This window comes from Gavia stellata, chromosome 29 (assembly GCF_030936135.1).
Source record: "Gavia stellata isolate bGavSte3 chromosome 29, bGavSte3.hap2, whole genome shotgun sequence".
In the NCBI taxonomy this organism is placed as follows: domain Eukaryota; kingdom Metazoa; phylum Chordata; class Aves; order Gaviiformes; family Gaviidae; genus Gavia; species Gavia stellata.
Window position 1 is genome coordinate 2894082 of NC_082622.1, and position 22531 is coordinate 2916612.

The window sequence follows — 22531 nt, forward strand, 5'->3', positions numbered from 1 at the left end:
GCGCTGGCCCCCCTTACCTTCCCACGGACCGCTCGGTGCCTACCGGCTCCTGCGTTTCGGGAGGCACAGCCGAGCTGGGACAGTCGCCTGCCTCGATGGGGAACCTCCGAGCCTGCGGTGCCCGCTGGGAGCTCATGGCCGGGCCCTGGACACGTCTGACCGGAGAGAAGCGGGTGGGTGAGGCAGGCGAGCACGGCTCCCCCCGGCACCGGCGAGAGCACAGGGGGAACACGGGGAGTCCCCAAACAGCCCTGTCACCTCCACAGTGCCCACCCCAAGAGCCCCCACTCACCGAGAGAGTGTTCCAGCCTGTCCCCCACCTCACTGCGCATCCGCCACCCGACTGACGCAGCGTCGACTGCATCACAATAGCACTCTGGGGTTTTAAAAGGTCCCCTGTGCCCCCCCGGGGTGCTGCGGGTGCCCCCGGGCACTGAGATGCTGTTGCAGCGTCTCTGTGGGATGAACTGAGGGAGCGAAGGGTCCCAGCCCCTGGCAAGGATATGGAGGGGTTTTTGCTTGCCAATGGCTACCAACTTGGCAGGACCATTGGGGAGGGGATGTACTCCAAAGTGAAGGAGGCTTTTTCCCAAAAGCACCAGAAGAAAGTGGCAATTAAAATAATTGATAAGAAGGAAGGCTCAGAAGGTAAGAGGTGACCCCGAAAGGGCTCCAGGCTCAGGCACTGTCCCTCCCTGGAGGCTTTTAATTCCCAGCAGAAAACCAGTTTCCCAAACTTGCCACCTGCGAGCAGATGGGGGGGCAGTGCTTGGGAGGGGGCAGCGGAACAGCCTGGGGACCATGGCCCAAGGATTGGGACCTGTTTAGGTGGCCGCCCCTCCAACCACAAGGATGGCACAGTGCTGGTGGAGCCCAGCATCCCCCCTCGACAAGCATCCCTCGGGGAATGGTGCTAGGCCATAAGGAACCAGACACCCCGGAACAACCTTCCCTTCCTCTACCCATCCCCTCTGCCAAGTCCCAGAGGGGTGCCTGGAGCCAGCAGCTCAGGGACGTCCCTGTCCCCATGCCACGAGCAAACCCGCCTCCTCTCTTGGCAGAGTTTATTCAGAGATTCCTGCCCCGGGAGCTCCAGATCATCACACGCTTGGACCACAGGAACATCATCCGCGTGCATGAGATACTGGAGTCTGCAGAGGGGAAGATCTGCCTCGTGATGGAGCTGGCAGAGGACGGGGACATCTTTGACTACGTGCTCCACAAGGGTCCCCTGTCCGAGCCCCGCGCCAAGGCGCTTTTCTGCCAGCTGGTCGAGGCCATTCGGTACTGCCACGACTGCGGGGTGGCCCACCGCGACCTCAAGTGCGAGAACGCCCTGCTGCAGGGCCACACCTTGAAGCTGACAGATTTTGGCTTCGCCAAGCTGCTCCCCAGGGACCAGAGGGAGCTGAGCTGGACCTTCTGTGGCAGCACAGCCTACGCAGCGCCTGAGGTGCTGCAGGGTGTCCCCCACGACAGCCGCAGGGGCGATGTCTGGAGCATGGGTGTCATCCTCTACGCCCTGCTCTGTGCCCGCCTGCCCTTCGATGACACCGACATCCCCAAGATGCTGCACCAGCAGCAGAAAGGTGTCTCAGTCCCCGGGCACCTGGGGATCTCCAGGGAGTGCCAGAACCTCCTGAAAATGCTCCTGGAACCAGACATGACCCTGAGACCCTCCATCGAGGGGGTCAGCAGGCATCCGTGGCTGACTAACCCCTGAGAAGGACTCACCCTCCTCTCCCCAAATGGGACAGATTGTTTCTAAAATGACTATAAATTTGGAGATCAGTGTTTCCCATCTCTCCTGCCTCGCAGGCAGTGTGCCACGTCTCTGGCTGGCAGAGACAAGGGCATTTTTATCAGCTCACTCAAAGCCCTCGGCTGTCAGTGGTGAGGAACAGGGCAGACACGAGCTCCGAGCAGGCTGGGGCAGCACTGGTCCACCTCTCCGAGCTAAGCAAACCTCCCTTGAGGCGGTTAGGAGGAAAGGGAAATTTAAAGCAGCTGACACGCAGACCCTCTCATGGCAGGGGTCCCCATCCCGCAGGCAAAGGAAATGAGAACACCCAACACAGGCAGAGACTCTGTAGAACTCCTTTAATTGCTGTTAACTGCAAGTCTGTAAAAGGTTTGGAGAAAGTCATTGTTACAAAACTACCAGCTGTTAGAATTGTTCCTGGTTTTCACCCCAGCTAGAAAAGGCTCTGGGAGATGCGGAATAGTTCAGAACAGAGAATATTGCACAGACAACCAAATGGTTAATTCGACTAAAGAAAAAAAAAAAGTGACACAGAAGAGAGCACTGCACCCTCGGAGCTCTGCCACAGGCCCAGGGACCCAGCCGCGACTCATACCATCAAGCCCCAGGGCACACAGCCCTGAGCCCCTCACCCTGACACCCCCACTGCTGTCACCTACCCACCACGGGATTTCCTGCTACAGCTCAATCTGAGCCCAGGACAGGGTGAGGCTGCAGCACGTTTCAGAGGCTCTGCTGAGCCTGCTGTACACCAAGCGGGGGGCGGGGGGGGGGGAGTTGTAGCTCAGTCCCCGGCCCTCGTGGGTTTTGCAGGACAGACATGCTGTTGTGTAAGTGCCTGAAGTCACCGCTGCCACCAATCCACCTGTGTGGGCAGCTGCATTTGAGAATCACCCCAAAGGGGGGAAAAAGCCCCCCCATAAACCCAAAACCCCAACTCTTCCAAGTGCAGCTGGGTTAACACTATCCAAAACCAGAAGGGAACCCACAGCTCCAACAAAGCAGCCCTGGAAGGGGGAGAGGGACAAAGGTGGCATGTATAAAACCACCACCTGAAAGGCCAGAGATAGCAGCGAGGGCTCTGTCCCTTTAGGATAACTGTAGATCAGCAACATCCACTGAGGAGCGTCTCGTGCTATTAGAAGGGAACTGCCCCGAAAAGAGAGGCCCTGGGTCCAAAGGAAGCATTGCAATCAGTCACAGGGGGCTTAAGTGACAGAAACCAAGTGAGCACAGCAAAGCTTGTGACCTTGGTGGCTGTGGGGCCTGGTGCGGGTGGGACACGAGGGGAGTCAGACGAGCGGACAGACACAGCCTCAGCCAACCACCCGCGCTTGGGCGCTTCGGCCTCCCCCCAGGCTGGGAGAGGGAAGGGACGAGCCTTGGTGCCAAGGCAGAGGTTAAAGCAGTCACTGGGCCAGACTGGGGCTTTGTGAGGACTGAACTGGGCACCGCAAGGGAGGGGTTCTGCTCCCAGGGCAACCTAAACACCTGCCCGCCCAGAAGGGCTCAGGTAAGAGCAAGCCGCAAGTACTTTGCTTGGGAAATTTAACTAGAGGTACACAAAAAATCAGTAGAGGAAGGCAGTGCAGCTGCAAAGGGGGAAGCAGCAGGTCTTGGCTCTTAGAGGAGCTGCTGCTCCTGCAGCAGGGAACAGGAGTTTCCATCAAAAAAAGCTTCCAAGACAAAAAGCCAAGCAGAAGCTCAGGGTTTGGCAGGGAGTTTGGCTCCTTCCAGCATGGCCCAGCTTTGGGTCAAAGCCACAAGCCAACTGCCTGTCTTTGCGGCAATGAGTGGCACAGCAGAAGGGGCTTCTACTGCAGCACCTCCAGCCCCCAGCCACTCCCTGCATGGGGGCTTTCTCCAGGGATGGCCTGGCCAGCAGTGCAGAGCGGTGAGAGAGCAGGCACAGCTTGCATCCAAGAGCCTTTAAACTGCTGCACTGTAGATTACGCGTGCACACACAAGCAAACGATCAGCCAGCTGGCACCAAGCAATCCTGCCAAGCATCCGAGTGCCCAGCTCGCCCCAGGGACCCCTCACTGCATCGCATCTGCCTCTACCCGACACTTTTGGGGCAGTCAGTTTTGGCTTGACCAGTCTCTAGGACCTACTGAGAAGGTGGGCTCCCTAGCAGCTAAGTGTACGAGTGAACTCCTGCTTCCTCCTCCTCCAGGTCTGAAGGGGTCACTTGAGTTGCCCACAGGATTTAGCAGGAATGAAACTCCTCCAGCCTGGAACTGCAATCCCCAGCACAGTTACACACAAAGGAACAGCCGGTCCGTGATTTAATTCACATTCGATGGTGGAAATGAGCCTGTGACACACACTGGAAGCAGTCGTTTTATTCCCAGTCTTCCCACTCTTCATCTTCCAGCTGCAAACAAGAGCAACATCCCTCAGTTAGTTTCTGTAACTCAACAGCTCCTCCTGCCCAGGGCACCTGAGTCAGCAGAAAGCCTGACATATCCTCATGCTCCCACACCCTCACACCAGGGATTCGCTTGCTTTGTTCCCCCTTGGGGAACCTGCACACTCATCCCTCTTTAAGCATGTCTGAACAGCCACCCTCTGCTCTAGCTAACACCCGTGACTCCCACAGCGAGATCCCAAGCTAAGCCTGTGTCCTCAAAGAGCGAGTCACGCCTTTGAGAAGCCTCCTGCGAGCTGCTCTAGGCAGGCAGCTGCCTGCTGCAGTGCTGCCTTCCAGGCCAGCAGCAGCCAGGTCTCACTGAAACGTGCTGCCCAGCCTTGGCTCCAGCACAGGGGCTGGAAGCGGAGCTCAAGCCGAGGGATTCGCCCTCTCGCTCCGCAGCACCGCAGTCTCTCTCCACCTCCCAGGGCAAGCACCCAGCAACAGCTGAGCTCATGCAGCATCACCCCAGGGAGTTGCTGATGGTTTCTGGGAGCAATCTTCTTGCCTATTTGAGTCAGCACCTCTCCTCGACTCACCTCCCCAGACACTTCCACCTTCGAGAGCGCCAGCTGCACCTCCTCTTCAGTCATGTCCAAATCAAAGTCCTTTTCCCAGTCCTCGCTGATATCCGTGCTGGAGCCTGTAACCACAAACATCACGACTGAGCCATCAGAGCTGCACGTTCTCTCCAGACACTATGGCCAAAGCACGCAGCTGCCCAAGCAGGCCCACAAAGCCCTGGTATTCATGAGGCTCGGATCTACCGCAGCCTGCTCGAGGAGAGAAACCTCCCCCCCATTCCCAAGAGCAGGCTGTCAGCTTGCTCACAGAGATGGGATGGACTGAGCTGCACCTCCCTCACAGCAAGGGCTGGTTCAGAATAAGTGGGAGAGGTGAACGCTGAAACATGTTCTCCTCTGGCCTGGGAGAACTAGGATGTGTCACGTTTCAGTCACACAGAAAACACAACAGACAAGGAGTGACAGGAGTGACTGAGATATGGGGACTATCATAGTCCCCAACAGGAAGAACAACCTCCTGGGGCAGAGGAGCAGCAGGGACACTCCTAGGGGTGACATGCAGAGGGAAGGAAACACCACATTCCCTACACAGACCACGGCCCCGGTACCCAGCAGGCCAGGGACAAAAGGCCTACCCTGGTCAACTGACAGACTTCTGATTTGTTGTCTAATTTGATTCTGCTCAACACAGCCCCAGTTCATGATACTTGGCCACCTTGCTGGATCTCGGGTTACTTCCAGCAGCTTTATCACCCTATAGCCAACATAACCATTATTCTGGGAGACCTGCAGCAGGCTCTGCCGAAGGCAGAATCCCCTACAATGAAAGATTTGTAGATAGTGTCAGCCAGAGCTGCAGCACATCCGTCCTCGGGGTCCTGGAGCAGTCTCACCCTCCATTCGCCTGAGGGAGGGCCAGCAACGGGGCTCAGGAGAGGGCTCAGGCCAGAGCCAGTTGTGGCACCGGCCCAGACGCCTGCTGAGAGTAGACTGTCACCATCTGATGTGACCCACTTGACCCTGCCCAACAGCATAAGGATTTGCTTCCACTTTAGTCTCAGCCATTAGACAGTCTTTGGATCTAACCTTCCTGAGTGATTTTGGCAAAACCCCTTTTCTCCTCCCCCATCATCACTAAATCAGAGCCCTTTCCCCAAAAGCTGCCACCCCCAGCAGAAGGTTTCCAAGCCCTGTGCAGGCCTCACATACGCACCTTTCTTGCCGTTGTTGGAGGGAGTGGATTTCCCACTATCCGAGTTCAGCTCAAAGACTCGTAGATCTGTTGGCCCTTCCTCTTTCAGAGTCTCTGTCCTGCCCTGGGCTTTGCTCTCCACCTCTTTGCGCTCTGTAACAGCCGGTTGCTCTGAGGATGCTGCTGACTCCCGGGCAGGTGCAGAAGGATGACCAGGTTCTGGGGGCTTTGGCAGGGAGCTCTGCTCTTCCGAGGTGGCCTCCAGAAGCCTCTGGGAGAGGTCTCCATCCCCGGCCGGCTGTGCTCCAGTCTGTAGCTGCGCGGCAGGCACAGAGGCAGGGTTTGCAATCTGAGTCACAAGGGAGATGCTCTCACTGCTCTCAGAGGGGCTCCCCTCTGCTGGGGCTGGCTCCGGAGGGAGGACGGCCCAGCTTTCCTCTGAGGGTCCCTTGTGAGCAGTGGGGTGCCTTCCCTCCAGGGCTGCAGGGGCAGATTCTTTCTCTGCTGCTTCTGGAAATCTCACGTTTGCACAAGGCAGGGGTGACATCCCCAAGAACTCCTCTGTAGGAAGGCAGAAGAGAAGCGAGAGATGTTTCAGCAAGCGCAGCAGCAGCTGACAGTGCAGCAGGGTTGGCTGCAGCTGGGCTGGGAGCTGAATTTGTGGGAGTGAGGAGGAGCCACCACCCTCTCTAACTGAGACCTGGCAAGGTCTGCACAAGCCCTCCCGCAGATCCCCAACCATCTGACTCACCTTCATCCTCTTCCCAGCCTGGCTCCTCTTGGTGAATGCTCTGCTCTGCTCGTTGCTTCAGAGCCTCCCTCCGGGCTTCATCCTGCAGGGAATTCAGCGTCAGCAGCGACTCACAGCCCCAGTCCTCTCTTCCCCCAGGCATTTCAGTGTCAGGGACAACAAGGACACAGACCAGGCAGCCCAGATCCCTGCTTTTCCAGGAAAAGTATCTTCTGCCTCTTTGGTCTGCATGAGAGAGCTCCTTGGCTGGAGTGCCCACCCACCAGGGGAGACACCCCCCTCCTGACCTACCTGCTCCAGGCGATGCACTTTATAGAAGTAGCGCTGCCAGAATTCAGAATGGGAAACAGCCACCGGGCACTGGGAACAACATGGGAAACACCGTGAGTCACTTCAGAGGGAGGGCTGCAGTTGCTGCCTTGCTCTCCTCTCCTCCCAAGCCTTGCAGCTACCCTCGGAACCTGCGCAAGGCACCTACATTTTCAGGTGCACAGGCCTGGGACCAAGCCCCAGGTACGCACCGGCAGATGCTCAGACACACAACAGACAGCTACAGAGGAATTTCTGTTCCAGGCCCGGGACAAACAATCAGGGAAGAAAAATACAATATGCTGCCTAATATCTCTGTCCCAGTTTACCGTGCAACCACAGTCCTTTCTACCACCAGCTCCAGGGCCTAAGCAGCTCAGTGCTTCCCTGCACCATACCCCAAGTCAGAACTCACCCACTACAGGAGCCAGGCAGGACCTTACCATTTTGGTGTAGAGCGCCCGGATGGAAGGGCTGGTTGCCAGCAGCTCTGCAATCTCCCCTTTCTTCTCCTCTAGGTTAAACTGAGAGAGCCAGGCCTCAAGGAGCTCAGCAGGTCCTGTACAGGACAAGTACAGAGATAATAGTCCTTGGCACAAACAAGGCAGGAACAGTTTTGGGAAGTTTAACTGGAAAAATACTATGGACCAGACCAGATGGGATGAGCGAGGGGCAAAGAAAGAGGGAGATGTGGGTCTCTGAGCCCGCCCCACGTCGTGGGTCCTCTGTCAGCACAAGGCCACATAGCGCCAGCTGTAGCGGCAGTTTAAATTGGCCCAGCAAACTCTCAGTCTAAGCTAGTCCCCAATGCAACAGACAGATGTGCTCTCCATAAACAGTGAGCCATCTACAGCCAAGCCCGCAGGCCCACTGGTGAAAGGCTCTGGGCAATTCAGGACGGCCCACAGACCCCATGCCACAGCCCCAGGAGCCAGCGTGGCTCGGCAGCAGTGCCAAGCCCCTCCCCGTACCATCAGGTTCGTTGCAGTAGGTGGCTGGGTCTGACTGGAGGCTGTAGAGACGAGCCTGGAGGAGAGGATGCACAGAGCAGAGCTGTCAGTGGAGGGGCAGCAGCAGAGCCCCGAGAGGACAGGGCTCAGGACTCCATGTCCCGGGGGGAATCTCTGGGAACAGGGCACTCACCTTGGCGCTGTCATAGGGCTCTGTGGTACCGGTGGGTGTTGCCATCAGTGTTATGACATCGCAGTCAATGGTCTTATCCGGCGAGGGAGCAAATGTGTCTGAGATGACACCCAGGAAGTCAGAGAGCCCTTTCCTCACCTTTTCAGTCGCACCTGAGGAACCTTCTGTCCTCTTGAAGAGAGAAAGTGGCACAATGTAAGTATGTGTCTGCAGCAGCGGGAAAAGTCTCAGTCTTTTCTAGACAGGTTCCTTTAAGGAAGCAGGATGTCTCTCCCTTTCAGAAAAGTGCTAATGAGGCGATTGTGTGGCCAGGGCTGGGCTAGGAGAAGGGTGTGGTGGCAGGCACTAGCCTCAGGTGGTGGCAGAGCAGGCTGGCCTTGTAATAGGTTTGTCAGGAACTGAGCCTAGGCTTTGCAGGGAACGACACAGCCAGGTTTGGGGACTGGCTGGTTTGCGGGTTGGACTGTCACAGTGGCAGCTGTACAGGGCTAAGGCTGACAGCTTGTGCAGAGGTCCGATGTCATACTACAGTGACACTGCCAGTATCCCACCTACATGGCACACAGGGAGAGGGAAAGCAGAGGGAACCTTTCTCCACTCGTCTCCAGAGGTTTCTCACTGCTACAGCAAGGAAATCCCACACAGTGCTCGGCACCAAACCTGCACCGGGGAGAAAGTCTGAAACCTGAAGCTCATGGTTATATGTTGGAGTTTGTTCAGAGGATCGTGTCCTTAGTGGCAGGTACAGCCTATTCACCCCCCGCTTTGCTTTCTCCAACAAGAGTCCCAGCTCTCTTACTCCTGTACTCACTGCCAGCTTGTCCTTGACCACGCTGGCCGTAGCAGCGATAGTGCAAGCTGTGTCATGCTGCACTACTTGAGTGAACTCAGCCAGGTCCCGTTTCATGAATTCCAAAGCTTCTGTAGACTGTAAGAAGATGACAGATAGATTGTGTTATCTTTTTGCTCTCCAACAAAGCCGAGGTCACTCTGGGAACACCTGGCACATTACAAATATTTAAGTGCAAGAGCCTTTAACCCAGCTGAGCCCTTACCCCAACTTGTGCAATGGATAAGACTGTAACAACCAGAATAACAACGAAAAACTGCTACGCCCAAAACACATCACAGTGGGTTTTTTAAGCTAAGAATAGAAAAAGACAGGTTAGGAAAAGCCTTGTTCTGAGTTTTGTGTATAATTAACATAAGCAATGCTGTCACAGGCAGGAAATTACACATCAGAAAGCGACGCTGCAAGCAGATGCCCTCCCTGCTCAGGTGGTGATTTTCACATCAACAGAGCCCAACGCTGCTCCCTTGAGCCATAAGATCCAGTGCAGCGGTCAGGTCCCCGACTCCCATAGTTATAATAACATACATGCGAACTCCCTCTACGCGTACCAGTCGGTCCCATTCCCGAGGTCACGGCCCGTGCTACAGCCCCACGCCCTCCCCGGGCGTCAGGCAGTCGCTAAGGCCCGGCTCAGAAGGCACCAGAACCGCTGCTGACAAAGCCGCTGTTGCGGCTACGGCCCAGCCCGCGGTGCAGCGCTCGGCCAGCACCGCGGTTCCCTCAGCCCGCCGACCCCTAGGCAGCGGGTGCCGGGGCCGCCCCGCAGACCCGGCCCACCGCCTCCTACCTTCTCCTTGACGGCTTGGTAGCTCTGCTGCAGCCAGCTCCGCCACCAGCCCGCGTCTTCCCTGCCACGGGACACGCGCGTCAGGCAGGCCTGACCCCAGCCCCGAGCCCCGCCACGGCCCTGCCCGCGTCCAGCCCGCTCCCCCGCCCGCCCCACGACCCAGGCCCTCCCGCGCCCCCGAGGCCGGCCCCGCTCCCGCCGCCCCGGGCCTGGGCCCGACCCGTTCCCCGCCGCCCCCTCAGCGGTGCCGAACTCACCCCTCCGCCATCTTGGCGGCCTGACGTCACCAATATTTACCGACCCCTCACCCCGCAGGCCCCGCCCCCGCGGGCCGTGACTCCCGCCTACGTCACTTCCTTCTCCTCCTCCTGCCGGGAGGGCGGCCGGCTGGCGGTGCGGCGGCCGGGGGGGAGCGGGCGGCGGAGGTGAGGGGCCGCGGCGGAGGCGCGTCCCGCGGGACGCCCGGTGCCGGGGAGGAAGGCCCTCGGCGCAGCGGCGACGCCGCCCGGGGGCGGGGAAGGGCTGGGGGTCTGCGGGGAGGCGGCGCGGCCGCTGCCGGCCCCTCCGGCTGCCGGTCTGCAGAAGTTACCCGCGGCTGTGGGGAGAGGCAGGGGGGGGCGGCGGCGGCGGCGGGTCCCCGGGAGCTCGGCGGGAGCCCTCCGGCTGACGGTGCCTTCTCGTTGGCTCTGGCAGCGGGCAGAGGCGGCGGCGGGAGCCATGGAGATGCAGTCGTACTACACCAAGCTGTTGGGAGAGCTCAACGAGCAGCGCAAGAGGGACTTCTTCTGCGACTGCAGCATTATCGTGGAGGGGAGGATCTTCAAAGCGCACAAAAACATCTTGTTCGCCAACAGCGGGTATTTCCGAGCCCTGCTGATTCACTACATCCAAGACAGCGGACGCCACAGCACCGCCTCTCTGGACATTGTCACCTCGGAGGCCTTCTCCATCATCCTGGATTTCCTTTATTCCGGGAAGTTAGATCTCTGTGGGGAAAATGTTATTGAGGTGATGTCTGCGGCTAGCTATTTGCAGATGACCGATGTGGTCAACTTCTGCAAAACGTATATTAGGTCATCGTTAGATATTTGCAGGAAAATAGAGAGAGAAGCCGCTTTCTATCAGGCTGATAGCGGGAGCGCTAGTTCTGCGAGAGAGGGCACCTCGTACAGCTCAAAGAGCCAGTGCTCTGCCTCTGTCTCTTCCCTGCAGGAAAAGGAAAGGATTTCGGATTGCCAGAGAGATCCTCCCTGTGGTGAATGCAGCAGCTGCCATCCCCTGGAGCTTGTGGTCAGAGACCCCGTGAGCAGCGACTCTCCGGACGACGTTAATTCTTCGCTGCCCAAGGGGGTGGAACCCAAAGTAGAGTTTGACTCGGATGAGGTAGAGGTAGAAGTGGGTGAACGGCTGCCGCAGTATCCCACCCCGTTGTCCCTCGAGCAGATGGAAGAGGGGCTGCACGGCGGGCAGGCGATGGACCTGGCCTGCAATAACTATCACATGAAACAATTCCTAGAGGCCCTGTTGCGCAACAGCTCAGCTCAGAGAAAGGATGATGTGGTTCATCACTTTGTCCGGGGCTTTGAGGGTAGGCCGGAGGAGGCAGGGGTAGCCATGAGTTCCATGATGGACATTCACAGCGACTGGTATGGTGAGGACACAGGTGAGAGGACTCCGGGGCGTGTAGTCTGTATAATTGAGGAGGAAACCACTTAGTTGTGCGACTGCCTTTGTTACTCTTGTTCTTGTTCAGGAATATATTGCTGAATATTATGCCGTAGCAAAATAAACTATTGTTCTGGACTCGAAAAGAAAGCTGTACTCATTTATTCAGTGCAGCGCTTGGGAGGTAAGTATTTCTAACAGCTTTTACAGTCTCTTTGAAACAGATGCTGGATCTTGGTGTTGGTGACGCTGCTTTAATAAACAGTCTCATTTGGGACCTCGTTGAATGGCAGGCGAATTTTCAAAAAGAATCTTCCTCTCATAGTGTTAGTGTTGTAAAGAGCAATCGGAAAGATAAGTTGAGCTGCCACAAGAGGGATCTGCTGTAGAACCTGACAGACCAGAAGTAGCTTGTGCCACTGGAGCTCCTGCCAGCGCATCGGTGGCTGGATGAGAGTCTGTTTGCTGTTACTTACTTTGAACTTCAAAAGGGCAGAAATCACTTTTATTCAGTACTGAGTGATACCTAGAAATTCTTTAAGAGCGCTGAAAGCTTTAAACTCTGTGGTATTGCATAAAGACGAGACAACTTTTACCTCTAGAGGCAGACTCGCTTTTCAGCTGCTGGTCGGCAGAGATTCCGCTGCTTTCCCAAGCCCAGTGCCTGGTGGGATGTCTCAGCTGACAGGAGCATCTCCTAGCAGCGGTGTCAGGGACCTGGAGAAGAAGGAGGTCGCGTCCATACGCATTTCTCCTGATGTGGACAATAAGGATTTGGGCATTTTACCTGCTTGCAGTAATGTTGGCGCACAAATTGCCTCGTCCCAACTGCCTTACGAAGAGGGGAGATGGCTCTGACAAAGGCTGCAATGCCATGGCTGTTCAGGATGTGACAAATGCAATAATGGTGTGAGCAACAGACAGGAAATCTTTCACTGAATATTTGACTCTAGATAGCAAGCTTATATTCATGTCATTTCCAGCTCAAGCATGTGTGTGTGATCTTAAAGCAAATAAACCAAATATATTCTCTCACTGCTTTAAAATAGGAAATCTGATAAAATCACAAATCCAGTCTTGCAGTCCCAGAAAGACTGAAGTTACCAGAACAGAGTGCTGTCACCAGATCACACCTATGGTTTTTGACATGTAGCAAGGCAAGAACATCTGACACACAAACTTTGCTTACTTTTTTCCCCTCTTAAAATCTTCAGACTGTTAATGAATCATTAAAAGGGAAATGGTTCTAGAATTCAATAGAAAACATAAGGTGTTACGACAATGTATTAGAAATGTTAATGGTAGATGTGCTTTAAATAGTGGGGAAAAAATCCCAAACCTTGCATTGAGTTATGTTTCTCTGCTAAAACTGAACATCGTAAGCATTTAGTAGAATGGAAGTATCTCTGCTCAGCTTTTAGTGCTCTTGCTATCTTAGTGTTTTCACAAGACACCAGGAATGAGAAATACAAAGTCCTGATAAAATAATGGTTTTCTCATGCATTCAGGCTAACAGATGAGATAAATACCACTTACTTTCAAGTGTCCACATCTGTTCCAGTCATCCTGGTCCCCTGCACAGCTGATAGAGGGTACACAGGCACCTCTAGAGAGCCTGGAAGCAAGGCAGGTCTAAGAACTACTTTTCTTTTTTTTAACGGGAGCTCAAAACACCCCGCAGGTAGTAGCAATACCTTGTGAAGGTCCAAAATCGGGCAAGATGAATTTCACTTGATAGCCACACTTTAATACTAGACACTCCTTTTTTTGAGACTGGGCTGGACAAACCTTAGTACAAGGAACGTTCTACAGCCCCACCTACTTTTGTGTAGCTGTTAACAGAGCTCGAGGCTTGACGTGCAAAGGCTTTCCTGAACCGGTACCTGAAACAGGGAAAACTAATCTTTTAGCATAACATGTCAACCTTTATGCTGGAAAGGAAGCTCATATCTGGACTGATACTGAAAAACTTGGCAATACCCATGTTTATGTAAAATGTGATCTTCACATTTAATTCTCTATTTTTGTGTCTGACTTCATAAATTACATATTACTTGTGTGCATATAGTCTGATTTTAGGAAAAGTAAAATATCATGAGCAAATGTATTGGAATCCTTCATCTTGTTATTTCCAGTAGAAAGGCTAAAGTGAATGGCAGTGGAAACAAGCATTCAGTTTTTTAGATGAGTTCCTCACATCTAAATCTATGCATGTTGTAAAAGCTATGGGAAACATTGCACTACTTCCACCTGTAATTTGTGTTAAAGATTTTAGTTTCTAATGCTGTTTAACGCTAACGGTGTCTTAAAAAAAAATAGGAGAATTTCTATGGCTGAGATAGTGCAGAGATGCCACTGCACTAAAAACAAATTTTTGGCACTTGATTAAATGGCTTCTTAAAATAAAATTAATTTGTTTTTCTGTTGTGAGCCAACTCCCTTAGAGTATCAGCTATGTAAGTATAAGCAAGCTGATTTTCAAGGGACTTGATCGTCTGCAGCTGCATGAATGTCTTCTGAAATTGCACAACCTACAGAAATTCCAGGTAAGCCAAATACAAAAAAGAGGGGAAAGTCAATTATCGTGACTCAGATTTCCAGCAAGGAGGATAAGAAGCCAACATAGCTAACATTGGTGAACTGCCTCATCTAATGCACTCTGTTTTCTTTCAAAAGGTGATGTGTTAGTTGTGCCAATCAAGCTTCACAAATGTCCGTTCTGTCCCTACACGGCTAAACAGAAAGGAATACTAAAACGGCACATTCGATCTCACACAGGTGAGAGACCCTACCCCTGTGAGACGTGTGGGAAACGTTTCACTCGCCAGGAACACCTTCGGAGTCATGCCTTGAGTGTAAGTTTGAAAGATTATCTTTCTCGGTAAATTTTTAAAAGTTTTTGGCATTTCCCAATCGTATTTCCCAAAATACGTTGGACAAAATGATTGTTGCCAAGGTGAGAGAAACTTTTCTAATAATAAGTTCAAGCCACTGATATACGGTTCATTAGTATTTATGTGGCCCCAAATCTTTGTCACTGGAAATGTGATGGGATCATCTACCCTTTAGCTTAAGGGTAGATGTTTTTCTGTTCTAGCAATATATGCAAACCAGCACCCTAGAAGGAATTAAAGCAAGAAGGCAGATTGCCTTTTTTACCATAATGTTCTCTTTTTAACTTCAGGTGCATCGATCAAACAAGCCAATTATCTGTAAAGGTTGCAGGAGAACGTTCACAAGTAGCCTGTCTCAAGGATTACGACGCTTTGGCTTGTGCGACAGCTGCACCTGCGTGACCACCACCCACGAGGATTCGATGCCCATTAACCTCAGCCTAATGGAACCTTCATCAGAAGGCCAAGAGAAAGGTGATGCTGATAACGATTGGCCCATATATGTGGAGTCTGGAGAGGAAAATGATCCAGCTGATGATGATGATGCTGATGGTGATGACAAGCAGGAAATCCACAGGAGCTTATCAGACCGAGAAACACTTATGTAGCAGTGAGAGGAGAGTGGGAGTGTTTAAAGTGTCTCCCTGACAGTGGCTGGCTTGCAACAGAAAACTGTGTATTTACCTGATTAGTGAGACTGTTATTCTGTTTTTTTAATAGAAGATTGGGGAGAATTGGAATTTTTAATACTTTTAAGTTTTCAGTGCTGTGCACCAGAAATCTGTGAACCCTCTGTCTGGCGTTCACAGAGGTTGTACTTGAGCAATTTCCAGTGGTGTGTCTGCCTCCTAGTTTTGATTTTGCAGGTGGAACATCTCTGTGTTGTTTTGATAACAGGTTTCTTCAAATAATGCTGTTATGGTCCTTAATGCCTGATCTGAAAGGGGCACTATCTTTTCTCTGAAGATTACATTAAAAGAAATGTAGTTTTCATCCATTATCTTGGGACTTTCTAAACTAAGTTGTGATCCTTCTGTATTAGGACAGTATTATCTAAATTATAAACCTTAAGTGTTTGCTTAGACTGGATTTAACCTGGAAACTAGGGCAGACAAATCAGGATAACAAAAATATGCTGCTGATGAAGGAATAGACAGTAAGAATAAATATATTTCCCGTGTCCTTAATTGCAGGTATTTAGAGAACAAGCTTCTCTTTCTGAATTGTTTTTACTGCATCTTCCTCTTTCAAGAGCTCGGACTATAGATCTTCAGATGTGTCTTTAATGTCATTTAGACATGAGTAGTCTTGGCTTAAGAAACATTAAGCACGCATTATGGTGTTTAGTGTCCTGGTCTCTCAGTTTAGACTAAGCGAACTGCCCAATTCTCTTCAGCTTTTTACAGTAGAAGTTAAAAGCTGTCAATCAGGTTACTTGGGAATTCTGATTCTGGTAGATTAAATAGCCAGATTCACAACTGGTGAATCTGAGGAGCAGTTAAACATAAATATCTGAGCTATGCATATAAAAGAGCTCTGAATACCCTTTTTGAAACTATTGGGTAGGAAATGTCAGAAATTTTTATTGGCCTCTTTGTATGCAAATGCTTTTCTTTCTCTTCTACTATATTTTCTTTTAGTCTTTGGTGATCTTTCTCATGGTTTATGTTGTGTGAATTTATCCAAGTACTGTTTTGGGGTTTTTTTTTTAAAAAACTCCAATGTGGACCTCATGTTTCTTTGCTGGGATAGATAAAGGTTGGCTTTCAAAGGAGGTGAGTTTTTTTTTACCTTTCCAGTAGCAAGTTGATATAAGCTATCAAAAATCAAGCTGGGAAGCTTTAGAAGAAAACACACCACCAACAGAAAGCCTGTTTGCTTATGGGCAACCTGCTGTTTCCTAATGAAGAGACAAAACTGAAATATACTGTGAAATAAGACTGTTAATGCTTCTTTGCTATGCTGTTCACAAGTATTTCATGAAAAGGCAAATTGTACGAGCCTTTCTGTCTGGAGTAAGTGCTAGATCAGAAGCCTGTAGACAGACATGGCTGACAAAGAATGAGCGGTTCCTCCCACTTAATGAGACAGTGCTTCTTGAGGTTTTTCCTGTAAAGACTTTACACTTGGCACACGTTAGATGGAACCCAAAAAACAAAGAGCCCTCTGATTTAACCAGGTTTGGGGGGGGGTTGCATACCTTGTGCTTTTATTTTACATAGAGAAGCTGAATTGTTCTTTTTCAGTATCTGCTTCATCCTACTGTGAAACAGTAGTCCTATAACGATGTTGCAATTTACTTGTGAGAGGTGATTCTGATGTCACAAATACAGTTAAGAATTCATTGCCAGATCAAATAGGATGAGGAAAGAAGAAACAAGTTTCTTTTTAAATGTCACTTTACTAGCAATTCCTGAAAATAGCAGAAAGTAAAGGGACTTGTTTTGAAATGTCTCTCTGGTCTAAGTTCTTGATGAGTGTCGCCTTCACAAGAAGATACTGGCATCACGTGCTATGTTTATTTTCTGTAACTCAAGTTCCATAAGCTTTCAGTAGTCCCTATGCCAGGTCATCTGTAAATTTGAGTTTGTAATAGCTGGACAGTATCATAGTGGCACACATCATCATAGAAAAATCTCACTGGGACAAGATCTTTGAAGAATTCAGGGCTTTATAGCCCCTATTTTAGTTGTCTAAATTAAGACCATCAAAGAGACAACTCATGTAGATGCCGGATTTGGAGCTGAGCTCCTTTGAAAATCCTGCTGTTGTTTTGGGTTCTTAGCACCTTTGAAAATCTGAGCAAAATGTGGGCTTGTAAATCATGCCAGCACACTTGAAAATGCCACCTCCAGCCTACCAAGGCTAGTCTTTTGGACTACTGCTCTATTTTTGTTGAGTCCATCCAACATCAGAGGGTATTTTTGTATCTGCTTATCTGATAAAGCAAGGACTTCTGTGTGTGAGAACACCTGAAAAAGAGTGACGGTATCTGTGTTTGTTAGGAGACTAACGTGCTAATGAAAGTGGAGTAAGAATGTAAATAGGAATCCAAAATTATATTTAGTGACCAGGCATCCCAATTTCTGGTCATTCTAGCATGAAGATGCCACCTTCATTGTAAATATGGTAGAGGCTGGTAGATACGGAGTATCAGCTGAGTGTGGTTCTGGCTAGTGGGCCACAATTGAATTGTCAGGAGATTTAGCTTCTCACACGGCTGAGCTGTGCTGAGGTGCGGGCTAGCTAACTCTGAAACTGTGAAGACATTCAGGGTAGGGAAAATGAACCTCTTTGAAAGTCTGTATGTAATAAGAGCTGCAGGAATGACTGCAGAGACCTTCAGCGCTTATACTTCAACCTGCTTTCTTTGGTCTTAGAGACTGTTCTTGTGTGTCTTGTGCGTAGAGAATGGAGCTGTGTTAAGGTTTGTGTAATGCTGGGTAAGGGGTGTGGGTGGGGGGTACGCCGTTCACGTTCCAGATTGAAAGTGACCACCAAAATCGATGTTTCCTGTTGATGTCATATTGTGTCGCTTTGTTTTCAGTGGAGTCCTTCAGCCTTTGTATTTAGAAGAGGATGTCGTTTATCCACATTCTTGTGACCAGATGTTCATGTAAATCTGTTTGCTGTGATTTCCACTTAGTTTTTGGATGTTTTTCCTGAAATCTTCCATTGTAGATCCAGCCTCTACAAGCTTTGAGAAAATGACGTAGCCGTTTTAAAATATTCATATGGTGCTTAATGAAGAATCAAAAATAATGTTTTTAGGAAAGTTATTTCTAATATAATCTCTTTCTCAAAGTTTTTTAAAGGCCATGCGGACTACATATCTTAAAGTCTTAGCTCTACGTAATTGACTTTGTTTAGGAGTACAAGTTTTAACGTTCTTTTGCACATAATTGCACTGTATTTCACTAAAGGAATACATGCTGCACTGGTATTCGTAGTCCATTTAACCTCTTGGTGCAAGACCTTGTAAATCTTCCAAATGTGATTATTTAATTTACTCATGTTTTCTAAGGCAGTTTCATAACTGAAGTCCTTTAGTCTAGTTTAAATGACAAATTCTTATAAACCAAACCTTATTTGTAGAAGTGACTTAACTATATTTGTGGATCTTGGAGCATTCTGGAGCTTTTTGGTTGTCTAGAAAATAAAACTCTCTGAGAGGGTTGCTTTGATTTTGTACCGTTCAAAAGTTGACCGAGTAAAACCTGAGAGTGTCTAGATTAAGGCTCACATTTCAGTTTCTGGGAATTAAAAAAAGAATATATCCATTTCTGGTGACAGACACTTTGCAAGCAAGAATCAGATTCTTGGTAGGAAAACACTAAAAGGATGCTGTCAACTTAAAATCCAGCAAGTGGGTTTTTTAGAAAATCTTTTATATTATTAACACTGACTTTGTTTCCTTACCAGTTTTTGTAGTTTTATAATCATCCTAACTTTTTAAACTCTTTTTAAAGCTTTTCATTTTTCATGCTGGCTGAGAAAAATCCATGCAACTGGGAAGCAGTCACTGATCCTAGCTAGAAGAAAATGCTGTCAAATGCCTACAGGAAAACACACGCGGGTGGGGGGAACAGACTCCCAAATATTCTTTCTAGATAATTTTGAGCAATATTGGATATTTCACAAACGGACGACTTTAAACTTGCTTTTACAGACTATGATATTTAAAACCTGTATTTACTTGTTGATTTAGAATATCCTGAATCAATGAAAAAATGTAATAACCCTTTCTTTCTTTTTACTGTTTTCATTCAGATAGTGAAATCTGTTCACTTTTAGTTTCTTGGGATCTTTAGGTTTATACATTTTTGTTTCAGAAGTGCCTGGGAATTACTCATATTTCAACATTTATTATTGGGTTTTTTAAAAATTATTAAACAATGTTTGTTAGTATTAAAGATTTTTGGATCCAACTTAAGTTGACAGTGCCCTAAAATTGCATTTCTTCTCTTAAAGGCCACTGTTAACATGTCAACTGAGTAACTGAAGACAGTCTGGTTTTTGCCTTTTTTTGGATTGTTTGAAATTCAGATTTTCTACACGTCTAGAAACATTAGTAACACGTATGAGAATATAAAGGGCATGAAGTTGTTAAAACCTGGCCAGCTGCTCCATTTATACACGTACGTATGGTGTGCATGCCCACACAGAGCTGCTTTTGGGTCTGGAGTTATAGTTAAGATGTCATCATCTCTGCCATGTAGGTCAGCAAAGCACTTTCAGTAAAACACAACCAGTGAATATAAAAACTTTTTTTGGTTTTTATTAAATGTTATAGGCAGGTGTTTGGGCACTAGTAAATTAAAAAGAAAAAACCCCACCAAACAACCAAAAATCAAAACAAACACCACCTCTCTCGGTGCCCCCCCCCCCCCCCCCAAAAAAAAAAAAAAGCCTCTCAAAACAGTGTGCTGTACACAGCAACTTGAAACGCCATCCCCAAATATCCAAAGGCAACATACTAGGCTTTAAACTTTGGACTGCCAGTTGAGATGCAAAATATTTTAACTGTCAAAATATAGGACTCTGTAATTCTTACATGCTTTTAGCATAACCAGCCAAGTCTTATGAAGGCTTAGACACACATGATCGGTCCCATTGATCACGAGACTAGTTACAAGGGTAGAATTTAAGCATACAGTTACAGTTTTGCAGAATTCTTAAAGTTCTTCAGTGGCGAGGTTTATTTTAATTTTTAGCTGCTGGCTTCTTTTTGGGTTGGAGGGGAATTGTGTGAACACAAATTTAATTTTGGAGCCAATGACTGTGCTACTGATTTTTCAAATTCCGTCTTGTTGTTTGGTTGTTAATAAGGAAGGTATGTGAGCTCTGACCCAAACCAGTGTGTATCACTCAAACAAAAATAGGAAGCTTACTTTGAAATTGTTTTTTTCTTGTTTCTAGTTGTTTGTGCTTCTAATACAAGAAAGGTGTCTTTTGTTGGTAAATAATAGCTATTGGTAGCTATAACAGCTGTTTCTAGATCACAAAAAAATTTGAATACCTGAGTCTTTGGAGACTTGGAGGATTCTTCTCTCCTCCTGTATGAAACTGAAAACTAGAATACTCACTAACTAAACAAGAATTAATACTTTGGGGAGATGTCCTGATTTTTAGAACCTGCTTATTTGAGAAACCATCATGCAGATGGATTTTTGGGGAGATTCAAGGACCTTCCTAAATCTCCAAGCCCACTCCAGGACCTGTCCAAGTGAAAGCCAGTGAAGTAATAGCACTGTATTATTAAACAAGATGCTGTATATTTGTTAAGGCAGGAGAGGAAGATCTTCTTTTTCAGTTTTGAAAACTAATGTGCAAATGTTGCCAGTTAATGCAGTATCTCCAGACAGATCAGTGGAGTAGTTTAATCAAAAGTAAATTGTCCTAAAATACTAATTGGTACAATAACACTTTCATTTGTACCACCTGAATCTGATGTATATGAAATTTAGTTACCTTGCCTTTCTCTGAATGTCCATAGTCTTTTATATTTTTTACTGTTTTAACTCTTCTTTTGTTGTTTACTGAACCTTTAAACATAGCAGATTATGACTTTTTAAAAAATGCTCCAGTACAAGCAAAATAAGGGTAACTTTTAAAAAAAAAAAAAAAGTGGTGAAGAAAGAGTATCCAATGTAAAGCAGATTATTTTGATGGGAAAGAGGAGTGCTAGGGAGCGAAAGAAGGGACTGATATCTGGTGCTCTGCTTCCACAGGTATTTGGGATCAATACTTCTATGTGGGGAAAAAGATGGCCTAAAGTTCTGAATTGTGGGTCTTTATAGTATTTTACAAAAGACAGCTTGGCAGCATTCACAGACAACACAGAGTATGACCCAGGTAGCAGTGTGAAGCCAGCAGACCTTTCCAGGTGTAATAACTGAACGTTTTCAGTAATGGATCAGTAATGGAGAAGTTGCACCGATATTTTACAGCAAGCTGCCGGATCTGCAAGTGTACCTGTGCCGATGCCGGGATGTCTGTGAGTGTATGCGTCAGGGTGGAAGAGAGAAAAAACAAACTGAACCAAAGTTGAGGATTAACGTGCATCTCCACCATACAGGCAATTTACCCTTTTTAAAGGGTGGGGATCAAATCTTTAAGTGCTTTTTGTAACGTTTTTTCTACAGTGGTGCTTTACTGAATTTGTCTTTGTTGTATGTTATATTGTGTATGTACTATATATGTTTATATTGTTGTATGTAGTCCGGTTCTCTTACAGTTAAAGAACAGAAAACATTAAATAAATACTAATCTCACAGTAAGTATACATTTTTTTTCCATTTTTGACATGAAAAACGTGGGGCACGAAGCACTCATCCCCACTCTGGTCTCCTTGGCTCTGCGGGCCACTGGGTTGTGACCGTCCTTGGTGAATAGGACTCTCACTGTGGGAGAAGGAAAGCAGGAGTGCAGGGCAATCAAGGAAGATGAGAGGTCATCAAAGAGATTGCTAATGATTCGGGGACAATGAATTGTTTAGATCAAGGTCTAAGTCATCAACATAGATGAGCTGTATGCAAATATGCCACAATTTTAGGTGTTAAGGGAAGCTGGGCTGAAGATAAGAATATGCCTAACAAGGATTTAGTCTAATTCTATTGGTACAGAATTAGGAATTTGGGTCCCTAGTATAGATGAAGCTACTGACAAGTGATGCTGAGATGCTTGTGCAGCTGCTGCCTGCTAACACTGCCATCAAATCTCGGACTTTTCCCAATCTGTAAACTCTGTTCAGAAGATGGCCTGCTCGGTTACTGTGAGGCGTACTGGAAGATGGAAGATTCTTCCCTGTACTCAAAGTTTTAGGACAGTGTATTATCATTTCCTTTTCGTTTTGAAAAATGAAGTGATCTCCTGGTGACCTGGAGGTTGAATAAGCATTTGTATTTGTACTAGAAGACAGCAAGGATGCAGCTCGGGATCTTCGTGAAGGAAACTAACTACAGAAATAGCGGGTGAGTCTACTGGCTTCGACACGCGGAAAGCTGATGACAGTAAAGATGATGCCGAGAAATTAACTAAAGCCAAATATAAGCTGGCAGTGTATTAGATGAAAATTGTAATCTCATTCTTAATTCATTTCTGGAACCTTGCTTATGGTTCCCCTATCTCCAGACCCTGCCTGCATAACTTAAAAAGCTCTTTCATCATGATGGGGATATGGTCTTATCTTGCATACTTTGTATTCCTCAAGGCATTAGGTCCTGTAACTCTGCAAAG

The 22531-nt window shown here is 48.5% G+C and overlaps 3 protein-coding genes across 3 annotated transcripts; 2 read left to right on the plus strand and 1 right to left on the minus strand.

Annotated features, from left to right (window-relative positions):
- Positions 1 to 503: 503 nt before the first annotated feature.
- Positions 504 to 1723, plus strand: TSSK3 (testis specific serine kinase 3). The gene is made up of 2 exons (XM_009808010.2): positions 504 to 648; positions 1062 to 1723. Exons 1-2 carry the CDS (start codon positions 504 to 506, stop codon positions 1721 to 1723), a joined length of 807 nt encoding a protein of 268 aa, XP_009806312.2.
- A 1124-nt stretch (positions 1724 to 2847) lies between these two features.
- BSDC1 (BSD domain containing 1) lies at positions 2848 to 10002 on the minus strand. The gene is made up of 10 exons (XM_059830789.1): positions 9992 to 10002; positions 9735 to 9795; positions 7923 to 7977; positions 7395 to 7510; positions 6934 to 7002; positions 6643 to 6724; positions 6052 to 6452; positions 5913 to 6015; positions 4715 to 4818; positions 2848 to 4139 (listed from the first exon to the last, which is right to left on the minus strand). The coding sequence occupies exons 1-10, from the start codon at positions 10000 to 10002 to the stop codon at positions 4107 to 4109; spliced, it is 1035 nt and encodes a 344-aa protein (XP_059686772.1). The 3' UTR covers positions 2848 to 4106.
- A 443-nt stretch (positions 10003 to 10445) lies between these two features.
- ZBTB8B (zinc finger and BTB domain containing 8B) lies at positions 10446 to 14901 on the plus strand. Its single transcript, XM_059830892.1, has 3 exons — positions 10446 to 11397; positions 14076 to 14254; positions 14584 to 14901. The coding sequence occupies exons 1-3, from the start codon at positions 10452 to 10454 to the stop codon at positions 14899 to 14901; spliced, it is 1443 nt and encodes a 480-aa protein (XP_059686875.1). The 5' UTR covers positions 10446 to 10451.
- Positions 14902 to 22531: the final 7630 nt, after the last annotated feature.